Here is a 16018-nt window from a genome sequence, read left to right on the forward strand (position 1 = left end):
GAACTGAATAGCAGGGAAAAAAAAATCATCAGATGTTTTTTCCTCCTTTCTTCCTGAATGGGAGAAAGAACAATCAACAATGAGCCAAGCGACGCAGATAAGCCTGACCTCCCTCAGTGTGGCGAGCGTCACCGGGCTGGCACTGCCCCGAAGCACCGCGGCTCACACGGGGACATCGGCACAGGGAGCCTGCGGGCAGCCAGCGCCGCCCCACGCGCCACATCTGCCGGTAAGCACAGGAGCTGACCCACGGCCACGGCCCTGCTGGGCTGCAGCCAGCTGGAGCTGGACACGGGTATGGCACGGAGCTGATAGGGGCTTTACCGATAAAGGCTGGAGGCAGTTCTGGGAATGGCTCCGCTGCCCGCCCCCAGCCCTGTTCCTCAGCGCGATATTGCCTTCCGGCACGGCGTAGGTGATGTCCTTGGGAAGCAGGGCAATTTGCTGGGAGGGCAGTGACTAAGGGGTGAGTTCTGTTGGAAAAAGGGGTGAAGCTGAACTCTGTAGAGGTGATGGGAAGTGAATACGTAGACTCGGGCTGCTCAGGGAGTTGTGGCTTTCCTGAGCCATGGACCACTCCAGGGAAGCCAAGTGTGTCACCCAGGATCTATCCATCAGCTTCAAATCACGAGAAAACTGCTTCCATAAAATCCATAAAAGGATGAATGCTGCACATAATGCCAAACACCATCCCCATGACCTCTGTTTCTCCCAGACACCAGACTATCGGTGCCCCCACTTCATTCCGTGTTGCTCCATTCCCAGTAATTCAGGGGAAGGACAGCGTTAAAACGGTGCTTTCATTCAGCCCTCAGATCCAGGACCCACTCCCCTCCCCAGCAGCCCAAAGCCCCCCGGAGGCACCCGCAGCACCCACATCACACACAGGTGAAACCAGTCCATGCTGGGCACACGTCCCCAGTCATGGCACTGGTCCTGGCCAGGACAAGGCAGACTGCGCCCATCGTGCTCCTGCCCAGGGAGCCAAGTGAAGCCGTGGGCTGGGTGAGTAATGCCCTGGGCTGGCTGCCTCAAATACTTGGGGCTGATCTACTGCCTGCATGCCAGGAGGCGATGACTGCTGGCCAAGGTGTGGATGCCTTCCTGGAGCTGCGAGCGGGGCTCAGGGCCACATCCCAGCATCGTGCTCACGCTTCTGTGCCATCACTCATCCCCTTGCTCAAAGCAGAGCCTCCAGCCCCCAGCCAGGATCCTGCTGTCCCCCACATCTGCTACTCCCAGGAGTGGCTCTTGGGGACATGGATACCACCACACCTCCCACCAAAGCCACTCTTTGGTCATCCCACGCATCCCTCTGGGGATGGCCCTGGGTACGACTGAGCCCCAGGGGCTGCTCAGCCCTCGCAGGCTCTGCCCCAGAGCAGGAGCAGAGCTGTGGTCACACACACTGGCGCTGCTGCCGGTACCCTGCCTACACTGTGTAATCTCTTACATCAGAAGGCACCCGGCCAGCTCCTGCCTCCTGCCTGCGCCGGCACCGCAGCGGCTCCCAGGGCCCAGCACTCACAGTCCCACACCCTAAGGATCCCTAAATGCACCTCCACGGGGTGCGCATGGGACACCCAATCCCCACTGGGACAGGAAGGTGTCCTCCCTCTCAGGGCACACACACAGCCGCCATCCCTGGAGTCTTCTGAAAGCACAAAAGAAAAAAAAAGGATGTCTTAATTCAGTATTTAATTTCTTTTCTATTTTTAATTTAAGAAACTTTGGTATGGGCATACTGAGCTGGCATCTTCCTCAAGCGTGGAAACCCTGGGCCCCTGTATGCTTTCCAGACCCACACAGATGGGTTACGGGTGCTGGGGCAGCAGGGCAAAGGCATTCTGCATTGGGTAGGACACAGTGCCAAGAACAGCGCACATCCTCTCGCTTCCTCTTCCCAGCCACGAGCTATATGGAAAACCCCCGTTGAGATCTTTGCCTGGAGGTGCAGTGGGCAGTCAGTTCACAGCACGCAAAGGGGCCGTGCAGGACGCATGGAGCACACGCTCAGGATCCATGCGTGTGTTAGCATGAGCGGCTGAGCTCAGGGCATTGCTGCTGGACATGGGCTGTTGTCCCCCGGGCCTTTTGATCGTCTCTCGTGGGATGCAAAGCACTGCACGGTTTGCGCCCGACTCCCTTATGTAAGAGCGGTGGGGATCAGCCCTGGTTTGTAGGTCAGAAAATGGAGGTGCAGGGCAGGTAAGGGATTGGGCTGGGTCAGCCGGTGAGTCAGTGCCAAAGGAGGGACCGGTGCGGCGGAGGCTTTATTAGCAGCTGAGGGGTGGAGCGAGGCTCCCAGGCAGTGAAGGTACAGCCGAGGCGCAGCATCGGCCCATCGGGTCTCGCCCTCTCGCCTCGTGGCCCCACGTCCTCAAATCCCCGACCGTCGGCCATGCAGCCCCGCTGCCCCCAGTGCCACCCCTAAGGGCATCGGAGCTGCCCGCGCCTGCAGCCCCGCACTGCGACACGGCCGCAGCAGTGCCAGGACGCCAGGGATGGAGCAAGGTCAGTGAAACAGGTTTCTCCTCCTCCGTCCCTCGAGCACGGCGCTTTCATTCGCCCTTCCCTGCGCAGGTTGGGAGCTGTGGACTTGTTGACAGCGGCTCTCGTCAGCTCTGTTATTGAGCTGGGATGGGGCTGGACGTAGCGGCTCAGACAGTGAGCGGTCGCCTTGTGCGTGTCCCCATCTGGGTGTCTTTGCTGCGGCTCTTCAGATTTGTAAATCTTCCAGATTTGTAAAGATTCTTTGTGCTTGGAGACCCCCGCTGTGGGGAGGTGGGTTCTGGAGGACCAACCTCCATGCCACGGGGCTGGGCTGCAATAAGGCTGTGGGGCTGCCTGAGCTCTTGGTGCCAGGGCTGGGGACTGGGAGTGGGGCAAGGACTGGGGTCATCTGGAAAAGGCTGAACACAGTACTTAGGATAGGAGCCAGGATCCTTCCTCTGCCCCATTCAGGGTTTTTGCCCCACTCTCCTCTGCATTTCCCTCCTGCGCCTGCCACCCGTGTGCACCGGGATGGGGACACACATAGGCAGCATTCCCAAAATACAGCCTGAGCTGGCTGGGGCAGCACCCCACAGACACAGCGGGTTTGGCTGCAATGCGGCCAGGCCAGGCAAGCCCCAGTGAGACAAAGGGATGGAAGCAAAGGGGCGCTGAACCTGGCCCGACCCGTCCTTACACCTCCTCCAGGGCGCGGGTCCCTGAGCAGGGCAGGGGTCCCAGGGACTGCAGTGGGGGACAGGGAGAGCTGGGAGGTGATCTGCTCTTCCTGCTGGCACCAGGCAATGCATGCAAGTTGGAGCTTGGTGTGCTGCACTGGGGAAAATTGTTTCTAATTGCTGCTGAAGTACATCTTAAAATGTTAAAGAATTCCCTGCAACTCCCCACCAGCCTCGTATGCTTCTGCAGAAACAGCTGTGTGCCACCACCATGGGGACTGAGCAAAGGGATCACAACCACATCTCCACAGCTGCGGAGCAAACATGTGCTGCCATTACCACAGCAAAGCTGAAAGTCTCAGATCAGGCATGTGCTTACAGCTGGGTTCCCATGCTCTCCGCTGCAAGGCAGGAAGTTCAGGCTGCACCCACCTACGACCAGTGCTGTCAGCCCTGCTCTGGCCATGAGGTGAGGTGCTGGGATGCAGACATTGCTCTGCACCAGTGCTGTGCCCCCACTCCCCCAGGATGTTCCATGCCGTTCCTCAGCGCTCCTCCAGAGCAATCTGGGAACAGCACTACTGGGGAGCTCACTCAGAGGGAGAACCCATGTTAGCATTTGCGAACTGTGTGAAGCAGACCTAGAAAATAATTTACTGTGTTCATGCTCACAGGTGCATCCCCAGAACCTGCAGGGCCAAACACAGCCCCAGCAAGAGGGGTGGCATTTGGGGCCACATCCAGCCCTGTGCTCTGATGGGAGCAAAGCCGTGTGCAGAGGGTGCTCTGTGTTGACCCCCCCTCCATCCCGGCCGTCCCCTCCCGTCTGCACACCATGTTACTCAGCTGTCCAGCCAGGAAGTGAATTCCCAGCAGGATGGGCAGGAAATTGTTAAGCAAATGGTGTGCAATGGTGCATGCTGGCCTGGCAGGTCACTGACCCCAGGGCCGCCCTCTGCCTGGCACTGCTGTCGGTCACCGGCTCCTGGTGCGGAGCACAACACAGGGCTGTGGGCTGAGTGCTGCTGCTGCCCGGCCTGCAGGGGTCACCGCCAGCTGTGGGACCCACTTGGTGTCCCACGGCCTCTCCTGGCTTCCACTGTGGTACCTGGGAATTAGGGATGCTGCATCTTCTGCACCACTGGGGTAGGGAAACACATGCCCAAACACAGGGATTTGTCTTTGCTGATTCAGCATGGAGAGCAGCGCAAGGAGGGCTGGCGTTTAGGACTTAGGGCGTAAAGGGATTTGGATTCACGGTTCCTGGCTGGGTCTGGTCACCCCAGCGGTGGCTGGTGTTTGCTTGCAGGCAGCATGGGGCCAGGACAACCCGCCTGCTGCCTGGGTTTCTGTTTGGGAGGGTATGGAAGGGTGTTCTCCAGGGTGTGCCAGCCCTGGCCTCCACCCTGCTTTCACAAGAACCCACTCCAAAAGGAGCTTGTTGATCTTGGTCGCAGAGGAGATGCAGTTTGTAGCGGTGGGATTTACCTGCCAGGGCCTGGCTGTGCCGTGGGATGGGGGACAGCCACGTCCCCGCATCCCAGGGATGAGCAAAGCTCAGCTCCATCCCCAGCCTTGCGGGATGCAGCAACCCAGGGTGAGCCGCCTGCTGCAGGACGGGGGACATGGAGCATCCTGCCCTGCAGGGCTGTGGGAAATGACACAGTGGGAAATAGAGAAGCTACGGCCAAACACCACAGCAGAGCTCAGAGAGCATCCGTGTCAGCGCTCAGGTTTGGTCCGTCTCTGCAGTTGTGGAGGTGACCACGTTGGTCTCTGAGCACGGCAAACCCCGGGGCTTCCTGGGACCTGTCTGTCCCGCGGCTCTCGGCGGCACATCGCTCTTCAGCTCAGCCTTCCCAGCAGCTCTCTGGAGCAGAGCCAGGTCGGGAGAGCGGATCTTTGTGTTCCTACAGCCTGACAACAGCAGCCACTCCGCGCCTCCGCGGCGCGGCCCATCGCGCTTCCCGGGTCGGACCCAGCAGAGGGAGCTGCGGCACCGGGAGCTGCGGCACCGGGAGCTGCGGCACCGGGAGCTGAGCACCATGCGCCGGGATGCTCGGACCGGGCCCCACTGCACCCAGCTGTGATGCCCATAGGTGCTGCCCCCAGGCCTGGGAAGTTCTGGGTGAAATTCCAGGCTCAGCTCCTGTCCTGCAAGGACGGGACAGACACATTGTCCGTGTTGCAACAGGCAACAACCCAACAAAACAGCATCTTCATTTCAGATCATCACGCTTCCCACAGCACAGGTCAGTCTCACAGACACGCTGAGCTCCACTGGCAGAAAGCAGGGCTGGCAAGTCTCAAGCTGAACAGCCCCAAACCAGCGTAACCAAAACTTCCTTCCAAACCACAGCATCAAACAACGGACCGAAGCGACAGAGGACCAGGAGACACAGCTCCACAGCTCCCCGCTCCTCTACCCAGTGCCCCAAATCAACCACTTGCTCAAGAAGGAACAGATGTGATTGTTTATTTTGGGTCCCTTGGAAAATACCATCACACTGCTCCTTCCTTTCATGGCTTCATGTGCTCTCAGGCCCACACGCATTCCTCTGGTGAGCGAGAGGGGGTGGCAGCTGCCTGGTTCCATCCCAGCAGCCGTCCTCCATCGGGTACCGCTGGGAGCATCTCACGGATGGAGCAGAATGGGGGAGCAGGAGGGCAGGGCACAGGGGTGGACAGGGACGGCTGCAGCTTTCAGCTGCCCCAGGAAGAGAGTCTCTGGCTTGTGATTTCTGGCAACTTAGAACTGGGTTTGTTTCATTAAAAAAAAAAAAAAAAAAACAACCAGTAAAATGCTGCTGCTGCTATCTGCAAAAGGAAAGAGAAAAGCCTGTCAGCACCCTGCAGGTCCAAGACTGAGCTGTGCTGGAAGCCAGAAAAACGAGGAAGAAACACACAGATTTGTGAAGGATGGGAAGCAAAAGGAGCACAGTGGTTGGGGTGTCAGCAGACGTGGCAGCGGGGACACATGCTAGTAACTTCAGTTCACCTCAATGGCAAGCATGCAGGCCTTCAAACCAAGCCAAACAAACTCTGGAAAGGCCATAAAGTAACAGCTCCAACCCAGATAACGCAATCTCCAAAGATCTCTGAAGATCTGAAGCTCCTGGGGAAGGACTGCCAATGGCACTGGGCAGTGCGCTCAGCCGGCTCCCACCGGGAGCCATCATTACTTCTTTCAAAAGGTGAAGAGTCAAGGCAAGCGTGAGTGTGGTTGGAAATCCTAGCTAGGGGACTCAGAAGAATCAGACCACAGAGCAGCCTGCATTCATAAAGGTTATGAAACAAAGCAAGGACTTCACATCCTGCCCAGCCACAAGGGCTGTTGAGTAATGAACTAATGCTATTGCCACCTCTCTGAACTCTCATCATTTCCACACAAGCAGGAATTTGCTCGCACACAGAAGCACTGAGGTTACCTGGACTCCTGCTTTTCCAAGTGAGTTGAAAAGCAGACCTTACATTATCCAAATCTCCACCCGCCGAAAGGTTTAATCGCTCAGTGGCCCCATCTCCTACTTACAGTTCAGTGTCAACAATAACGTCTGGCCTCTCCAGAGTCTGCCGTCTCCTCTGGATGGCATCCACAATCTTTTTCCTGGGGCCCAGAGGGATGTTGATACTCTTCAGGTCATTGTCCGAACATAGCATGAGGGCCTCCAAGTCGATCTTTTCCTTCTTCAAGATAGAGATGAACTCAAACATGTGCAGGGAAGCCAGGAAGGTCTCCAGGGGGCTGGTGTCTGGCTCGTCGTCGTCGTCGAGGCCCAGCTCCACCTCGTCCCAGGGCAGCTCCTCCGCGTTCCTCTCCTGCAGGCTGTTGGCACTGCCAATGCTGTCGTTGAGACTTGGCGAGCGCTGCAGGCGGCCGCGCAGTTTGACACCTACCCCGTCCGCGCCGCCCTCCCCCAGCACGCCGGCGTCCTCGCGGCCGATCCCGAAGAGCCCGCTGCTGACGTAGTTGCGCCGGAACACCATGGTGCCCAACCCGGGGCGGTTGAACAAGGACTCGTGGCCAGAGTCGGTGCTGACTTCTGAGTGGGCCGAGTCCATGTGCAGGCCCGGGTCGCTTATGGCACGGGAGACGGTGTCCTCGTCAGTGAGGAACATGTCCCGGATATTCCGCCGAGTCCACTCCTTGGGGCTGGCGTACGTGCCCTGCTTCACAAACATGACGTCGTTCCCCAGCTGCAGGCCGGACAGGGACCGCACGCTTTTCCTCCCGTCCTCGTAGATTTTGAACGTCCCGTCCACCTGCTTCTTCTTCTCCAGCTTCTTTTGTATTTTCGTCTTTCCCTTGGCTGTGCCGTGGATGGTGGCTTGTGAGTATGGCAGAGAGGTCACCATGGACATGTGTTGGAACTTCTTGCTTAAGGTGCTACTCGAATAGCTGGAGAAGCTCATGGTGTCTGAATTATCCAACATTTCCTTTCTGTACCTTTTCTCCATCCTTTCGTGGTGCTTCTTCTGCAGCTTCACACAGTCCTTGATCCTCCGCTCGGCGTCCCGGAACGCCTTGTCCTTCAGCTTGCTCACCAGCTTGGGGTTGAGGCTGCTCTGCTTGGCAGCGATGGAGTCCAGGTAGCGTACGCACTCCATGTGCCCCTTCATGGCTGCCATGTCCAGCGGGGTGTGGTAGTCGTTGTCCAGGCACCAGATGTTGGCCCCAAAAGAGATGAGGAAGGAAAGGCAGTTCAGGTGGCCGTTGGCTGCCGCCAGGTGAAGAGGTGTGTTCCCCCAGATGTCGCATTTGTCTGGATCCCCCCTAGACAGCAAGGAAAAGAAGTGGTTAGCACGCTGCCTCGACTGACAGACTGCTGAGAGATGTCCTAAAGAATGAGATACTGAAGGCATGCAGGGCGAAGCAGATGAGAATCTTTTTCTCATCTCCCACAGCCTGGTTTTAAGTCTTTTGATGGGGCATGCGAGGCCATGGAATCATGTGCCTGGCAGACAGACGTACAGTAATTCCCATGACTTGAATTTAGCTCTCAGGACATTCATGTTCCTGTGTCAAACCAGTTTTTGAAGCAAGACAGGCCAGGTTCTGATTAGCCCAGAACTGAGATGAAAGGCTGATTCCAGCTCAGAGTTTCCAACCTCAAACATACCACTAGGAGTTATTCAGATGCCATCTTCAAATCTTCATTCAGATTGCACAGAGACATCCCAAAATGCTCCTCCACACACCGCAACTTAAATGGGACTCCACGTCATCCCACCACAGTAGGAACGCCACCACAAAAGGGCCACCACATCCTCAGCACAGGCTCCGAACGCCGCGCTGCACCTTTGCACCTCTTTGCTATCCGTGCCAGGGGAACCTAGAGCAGCAGAGGGCACGACTTCAGGAGGGGACGAGGGCAAGGCTGTGGCACCGCCTTGAGGTTGGGGTTCTGAGGGGGTTGCCGTACCACACATGGTTTCGATTGCACGTTGGTATGAGCACATCCTAAGAATCCAGTTTCAGAGAAAGTGCAGATAAAGTTTCTGCACTCCTCAAGAGTTGGACACGTGATTAATGCCATGAATGTCTCTTCCCACATCGTGCCCTGTCCCAGCTGTGCTGCTGGGGCACAACTTGCCCACACCTCCTGCCTCCCTTGATGGGACAAACACAAATGACTTGGGAGACTTTCATCCTTCTGCCCTTCCCCTGTATCTATGATCAGCTGAAATGAGAGATGGCTCGAGCGTGTGTGCTAACGATATGCAGCCAGCAGTATCTGTCAACAGAGCAGCCTCCTTCACGAGCATGGATAAGGCAAAGCTTTCTATGAAGGCTGCATGGCTCCATGCAGCTCCTGCCCCACTCCCCTCCGCCCTTCCCCACGGGCTCCGCAGGAACCCAGCATTGTCCCTTCACCACGAGGTCCCCGTTAAGCAGCAGCTGGTCAAAAGGCTCAGAACTGTGTAAGGGAACTGAGCCCCACAAACCCTACAGGATTTATGTATTCAGAGCTTTAGACATCTCTCAAAGAAGCAGAAAAAGGCTGCAAAGATGAGGGGGCTGAGAGGAGGAGGATGGGGAGGCTGTGGGGCTGAGGGAGCCATCAAGGCACCAGGAGAGGTCCTGCAGCAACACCGAGCTCCCAGGAGCGGTAACTCCCCAGTCCTCCCTCCCACCCCTGTAGTGACATGTCCAGGCTGGGAAATTCATGGGCAGGATAAATATTTGATGATTTGCAAGAGAGGAGTAAATTATTGATGTGGCTGGATTAAAGAGCCAGCGAAACTGGAACTGCTGGGGATGGTGGTGGGGTCCAAGGGCACGAGAGGGGCCGGGCACGTATGGGGATCTGTGATTCGGATGGGCACTCGGCAGTGGGCTCAGATGGATCAGCTTTGATGCCCAAGGCAAGCTGCATGGATGCTTCACCATGATGTACCTCTCACGTCCGCCTGGTGGCAAAGAGCAAAGCCAGAAAGCTCCTGGGGATTCACATCTGAAGGTTTACTTTGCTCATCCTTTCATTGCCTCTGAGAATAAACGAGGGGAAAGAGCACCAAACCCAGCTTTCTCTGGACATTTCCACTGGCTAGAAGCAAAACTTATAGTGCAGAATTATATCCTTAGGTCCCTTTGTCCCATGCATGTCTGCCAGAGGCACTAAAAACAAGGAAGGAGCAATGCTGACTCGCAAAGTAGACGTGTTTGATCTGGATAATGACGAGCCCTTCCCCCGGTGGGAGCCCATCTGCCCAAAACTTCCCCTCCAGGGCACTGCGCATCGGCAGATGCTGACTGCAGGGTCCACTAAGCGGGAACACATTTTAATAACAGGTGTGAAGCACAGTGCTTCTCAGCTTCAAAGTGTTTTTGAGTGCTGAGTCAACTCCCATAATCATCACTATTAAAAAAGCTGTTAATTGAGCTCCTTGGGTGGATGTGTGCATCTCCTGAGTCACCGCGTTCTCCCCATGACACGCACGCTCACTCCCTTCCTGCCGGTTTTCCCCTTCCACTTCTCCCCTGGGACCCCAATTAGCTCGGGATCTGGCACTTACACACGTCCTCCCCTGGCCACATGTGCAGAGTTCCTCCATAGCAAGGGGCTGGCTCATGGCACACTCAGGTGTGGGAAGGAGTGGGGCCTCTGACTGGGATGCAGAGCAACCCTGGGTTCTGCAAGGCACGTGTCGGTGTTTTGTAGGGAGAGCAGAAAATCATTCGCGGCTTGAGGAAAAACCAACCAGCTTCAGGGCGATGACGTAAGGAAAGCTTAGAAACAAGCAGAAAAATGAGCGTGGGACCCAGCACGGAGCCTGAGGTGCTGCACTGTAAGCTTCGCTGAGTCAGGGATTCAGCTTTTGTCCAGTTCAGGTTCCACACAACCCAGCACCAGATGCTCCACGTGGGGTTCAGCTCAGGGCTGTGTGCGGCGCTGATCGCGCTCCATCCACTCCTGTGCTCACCCCAGGCTGCACCCCTGAGCCCCCGCTGCCACGGCCACAACGCACAGCGCTGCCTGTGGATCTGTACAGCAGAAGGAAGAACCCACAGCTCTGTGGGCTCCCCCAAGCCAAGGAGGTGCTGCCGGCAGAGCCCCTCAGCTCCTGGAGATCTGGAGCTGGACTGACGCCCATCACTGCCGCAGCAGTGCATAACAGACCGTGCTGAAGAATGACGGCCTCTGAAAATCTGCAGCACTAAATGCCAGCCAGCCTCTTTTCCCATCCATTGTGTTAATTGAGGTTTTTTTCCTTCGCTGGAGCCCAGCCGGGAGGAACAAAAAGGCTTTTTGTGTCGCTAACAAGAAGGATGAGCGCTGCTGTCCCCTCTGCCCAGCCCCTCCAGCAGTGACACTGAGGCAACGGTCCACCGCAGCATCTCTCCACCGCCCAGCACTGGTTTGGGGCATTGGGCACTCTCAAGTGCCCCCAAAATCCCAAATCTCCCTTTGCTCAGCACCATTTCCCCTCCCCAGCACCCCGGGCTGGGAGTTTTTCTGTTCTTCAGCACGGGATGGAGGGGTGAGGAGGTTTTGCTGCTCTGTGCGTAGTGCTGGGCATGCAGAGAAGGATGCCTGCTTTGCCCTGCCATCCATCACCTAAAGGGCACCATCCCTCCGCTGTGCTATTTTCCCTGTCAGCAGCAAATGTATATTAGACCATTAATTAAACAGCAGCCAAGCTGCACTCAGACACATCCAGCAGGATTCAATTTAATGTGAATTTATAAAAGAGGCTCCCGTGCAGAACTGTAAGCCTTGAGTTTGGTGGAGGGCACTGATATGTGGGTCAGCACCAAGCAGGCTTTGGACCCATCCTCCAGCAAGGCTCCTGGCTGTCAGAGCATCTTCAGAATCCTTTCCAGCAGCAGTATGTGCCCAGCCTAGAGGTAGCCCAGGGCATCCCCTGCTGGGTTCTGTGCTCAGAGCACGGCATTGCCCTCTCCCCAATGGACATTCCATCCTGAGCTTTCCTCTGTTGCGACGGGTACCAAAGGACTTCTCAAAATGGATGTGCACAGCCCTTCTGGCTCCGAATTCAAAGAGAAAATGCTTTATAATGGAAGGGCTGTAGAGTGTGATAGAGCTCTGCCTGTGAACGCAGCCCTTGGGCCGAAGTGGACCAAAGCATCAGGAGATGCTGAGCCCAAAACAGGAACAGCGGAGATGTGGCTGATCACATACAAGAGAGCAAACAGCCCAGCGTGGGTGCAAGCAGAGAAGTGCCATCCTGGGAGCTGACGGATGCCTTCAGATGAGATGTTCAGCAAAGCTATGCAGAATGAATACTGACATGTGCTCCTGGAGGAGGTGAGGGGAGAAAAGTGAGGGAGAACAGGGGAAAACAGGAAGGAATCTATCTATTCTATGAATCGGGTGCAGCACACCTTGTTGTAGCACAGCCCTTGCGCAGCTTCACCCCTGCACCAAAGCACAAAGCCCTTCTGGAACCAAGTCCCTCCCTTCGTGCATCCAACCAGCAACCCTCAGAGTTGGCAGCCCCAGCAACCCTGCCCCTGGGTCATCTGCTCCTCGGTTTCCTGAGCTCCAGGTGCAAAGCAGGCTGCTGGTGGGGCGCATCCCAACCACGCTTTGGGTAGGACAGGCAAGCATCACCCGCTGCCAGCTGGCACAGCACACGTCCCTCTTCCATGTGAGCATTTTGTGGGTCAGAAGTAGTACTCGTTGCCTCTGTCCCCTCAATTCAGAAGGGCTGGCTTTGTGGCAGTGACCCAAGGTGCCAATGTTTTGGCTCTGCCTGTCCTTATAGGACCTGACTCAGGGCTCCCACAGGGGAACACAGCCCTACCTGGGAGTTACAGAGCGAAGGGCTGGTTATAGGGCCAGAGAAGCTGGGAAAACCCAGAGGGAGCGTAGAAGAACAGCAAGGAGAGAAGGACGACAAGTAGGGAACAGGAATGAAGGTGATACGGACAGCAACCATCACTTTGTAGGACAACTGCACAGGGAAGGGGAAAGCCGTGGATCGCACTGCTCTGCCGCAGGGAACCGCGCACCCTCCAGCACTCACCCTCTGCTGACAATGAGGCGCAGGGCGTCCAGGTTGCCATGGTAGGCGGCCCACAGGGTGGGGGTCATGCCATCCTCATCCGGCGAGTTCAGGTCCTTCTTGGTGGCTTCCTTCAGCAGGTCCAGGTAGCCGTCCCGGGCCGCTCGGTGGTATTGGTCATTCATGGTGTGCAGCGATTCCCGGGCGAGCACATGGGTGCACAGGGGGCTCAGGGAGTGGGCATGGGGAAGGGGAGCTGCCAGAAGGGCCCCGTCACCTCGTGCAGCTCTGCCCTTAGCAGGACACCTGAGAAGCGCAGGCAGGGAGGCAGGGACTCCTTCCAACCCAGCCACGCTCTCTAGGGCTTCCCCTGGGTCCTAAACACCCCCCGGCACCTCCGCCGGCTCTGCAGCACAGTGGAAGCTTCAATTAAGCAGCATTGCTGCACCAGGCTCAGCCAAGTGCTGTGGATGTGGGGTCATCCTGAGACAGCCTGCCAGGTCTGAACGTCTCCTAACAGAGCAGGCAGAAGGTGTCACGGGATGAATCCTGCCTGACGCCCCACACACCTGACCTCAACACGGTCAGCAGGGGCTGATGAAGCAGCAGTGAGGGCTCAGCCCCATCACAGCAGGGACACGGAGGGACCCCACGACCACATCTGCTTGTGTCTGAGTACCTCTGCCACGACATGTTGGAGGGGCAACATGAGTCCTCCAACACCTTTCATGCTGACACCAAATTTCTGCGGGGAGCTGCTCAGTGCCTGGGAATCTGCTCTCACAGGATTCCCAGGCCCGAGGCACCCTCTGCTGTTAGGAGGTGCCAAGATGAGCCCGGATGTTGCCCAAGGCACGTGGCTGTGGCAGCACATTGTATCACCCAGTGAATCCTAACCCCTGGGCCACACCATCAGGGAGGAGGAATTTCCTGCTCCTCTCCATGCTGAGCCCCAGCAGTGCCCTATGGCAGCAGGGTTCTCTGCCGGCCTCGTGCCCGGCTCCAGGGGTGGCACGGGATGGGCTGGGAGCGGGGTGAGAAAGGGAAGGCAGCCCAGATCAGCACCAGGTGCAGTGATTGAGCCTGGGGTGACGGCGCTGAGTCCCCCCGCAGGTCCTCTACGGCTCGGCCATCCGTCATGGATGCACCGCACGCAGAGCTATTTGCTGCCGGGATCCTTCAGGTGAAAAGCAGTCTAGTAATGCCTGCAATTCATTACTGAGGTTATTTAATGATTCCTGGACTATTACTCGCTACGCTTGCTATTACCATGCTCTGTGGTGGCTCCCACGGGAGACCGAGAGTGTTGCCCAAGGCAGGAAACGCTCCTTCCTCTGTTTCCGCTGTCAGCGCAGCTCCTTGCACACTGCACTTCCCTGGAGGCATTCAAGGCCAGGATGGACGTGGCTCTGGGCACCCTGACCTGGTGGTTGGTGACCCTGCCCATGGCAGCGGGGTTGGAACGAGATGATCATTGTGGTCCTTTTCAACCATTCTCTGATTCTGTGCACAGTCCGCAGTGCCCACATGCTGTGCGGAGGCTCCGGACAAGGCGAGCACAGTGTGTACGGAGAGCTGTGCCAGCCCTTCTTGCTCCCTGTCCTCTTCTGGGCAGCCCAGCTGCAAGTGCTCCAATGGTCCCAGCTGCTGACTGCCAGCCAGGGTCTTCTTGCCATGAGGCAGTGCATCTCATAAGCAGCTGCTTAGAATCGAGTCCCCAAATAAAACCAGCGGGGATCAGTAGAAAGCAGCTGAAAAGTCATCTGTGTTTTAACGGACTTTCCAGCAGGCCCCGTACTCTTCCATCTTTGCTTACAGAAGTTTCCCACTTACTGTGAACGTGTCGGCCACGCGAGCAAAAGGAACGCAGCAGCGGGTCCGCCTCCACGGACCGATTTCAGGCGGTCCTACGCGGAGCCAGGAGTCGGAGCTCACCGCCCCAGCTGGGGGCAGCCCACGGCGCGGCGACAAAGCGGCGCCCTCGGCTCCGACCCCTCCGCGCTTTCTGAAGGCAGAACGCACCACGCGCAGCTCCCGCTCGCCGCGCCGCCCCCGGGGGCCGCGGACTGGGAACGGCCCCGCTCGGCACAGCCGCACAGCCGCGGGGTGCGGTGGCAGCCGGTGGGGGGCAGCAGGGGAGCGGCAGCGCCGCGTGCGAGGCGGCAGGGAAGGAAATCGGCCGCGGAGGTTTCGTTACCGAGGAGCGAAAGTCGCCCTGCGCCGCGTCCCCTCGTCTCCCTGCCGAAATGCAGCAGCAAAGTCGCGCGGAGCCCCGCTGAAGGCTCCCGCCCGCCCCAGCCCGCTCCCGCCCCGGCTCTGTGTGCTGGGCTCGTTTCTCCTTGCAATGGGGGAGGAAAAGCTCCCAGCGGGCAGCGAAAGGCGATCCCACCCTGAAAGGCAGCGCGTCGGCGGAGGGGAGCGGAGATTCCCGTCCCCAAACGCTGCTGCGCTTTGGTGCTAAACCTGCCTCCTCGTGGGCGTCGTGGGACGATACTGAGCTGCCCTTGGCAACGAAAAGATACAAACACAAATTTCTTCTTTTTCCTTAAAAACATTCCTGTGCGGGGCAGGCTGGGAGCACGCTGACGGGAATGGCACAGGGTGAGGCACAGTGTTTGCTATGCTTAGTTAACCAGAACACCAAGCCCAACTCCGTCAGCAAAAAGTTCATCGCCTAAAGTGTCTTCTCTCGAGAGATGAGAGATGCTGCAGTGAAATTCGCTTGGTTTGGTGGCTTTGCTCTGCCTATGGCAGCTGTGACCCTGCGGCCGAGCGGTCGTGCCACGCTCAGCAGTGCTCTCACCTCATGCCCTCCTCGGGTAAATAACTCTTATCTCCTCATCTCTCATACTTCCCCAAAACCAGCAATTGCCCAAAATGGATCGTGTGAGTTTTCCTGGGAAGTCCACGAAGCACTGCTGTCAGCTCCAGACATGGTATAAATCACAGAGACATCCCAGCGGGTATAAATTCTTTGACTGATCGAGCTGCAGCAACAGGGAAACCTCTCCAGCAGCCCAGCAAGAGCAGGGATTGGATTCCAGGCAGCAAAGCAGGTCGGTGCAATGCTCAGTTTGAGCAGTCACTTTGCTTTGTTTCGGGCTTTTCACAGGGAATTGAGGTGCTGAGCCTGGCACAAAGGGCCGGCAGAGAAGGCTCACGTCACTCTTGCAGGAACTGCTGCAAACCACAGCGTGACGTTCTGAGGGCTCCCGGGGTTTTCTCATCTTTCCTTGGCCTTCTCCAGCATGACATTTTTTCTCAGAGCGTTCAGTGGTTGGCACGTAGAAGTCAAACCACATCGGACGTTTGCCCCAGGATATTTGATCTTGGGAGTGCTATCCTGGTGTCTTTCCAGTATCTTACATCAACAAACA

The 16018-nt window shown here is 57.2% G+C and overlaps 1 protein-coding gene across 2 annotated transcripts; it reads right to left on the minus strand.

Annotated features, from left to right (window-relative positions):
- Positions 1-5469: 5469 nt before the first annotated feature.
- Positions 5470-15178, minus strand: USH1G (USH1 protein network component sans). 2 transcript variants are annotated; one of them, XM_085240053.1, is made up of 3 exons: positions 12663-15178; positions 6703-7944; positions 5474-5987 (listed from the first exon to the last, which is right to left on the minus strand). In XM_085240053.1, exons 1-3 carry the CDS (start codon positions 12824-12826, stop codon positions 5984-5986), a joined length of 1410 nt encoding a protein of 469 aa, XP_085096179.1. In that variant the 5' UTR covers positions 12827-15178; the 3' UTR covers positions 5474-5983. The 2 variants fall into 2 exon arrangements, with proteins under 2 accessions (XP_003211648.1, XP_085096179.1); XM_003211600.4 differs by having other exon boundaries at positions 5470-7944.
- Between the last annotated feature and the right edge of the window lie 840 nt (positions 15179-16018).

This window comes from Meleagris gallopavo, chromosome 20 (genome assembly GCF_905368555.1).
Source record: "Meleagris gallopavo chromosome 20, MGAL_WU_HG_1.1, whole genome shotgun sequence".
Taxonomy (NCBI): Eukaryota; Metazoa; Chordata; class Aves; order Galliformes; family Phasianidae; genus Meleagris; species Meleagris gallopavo.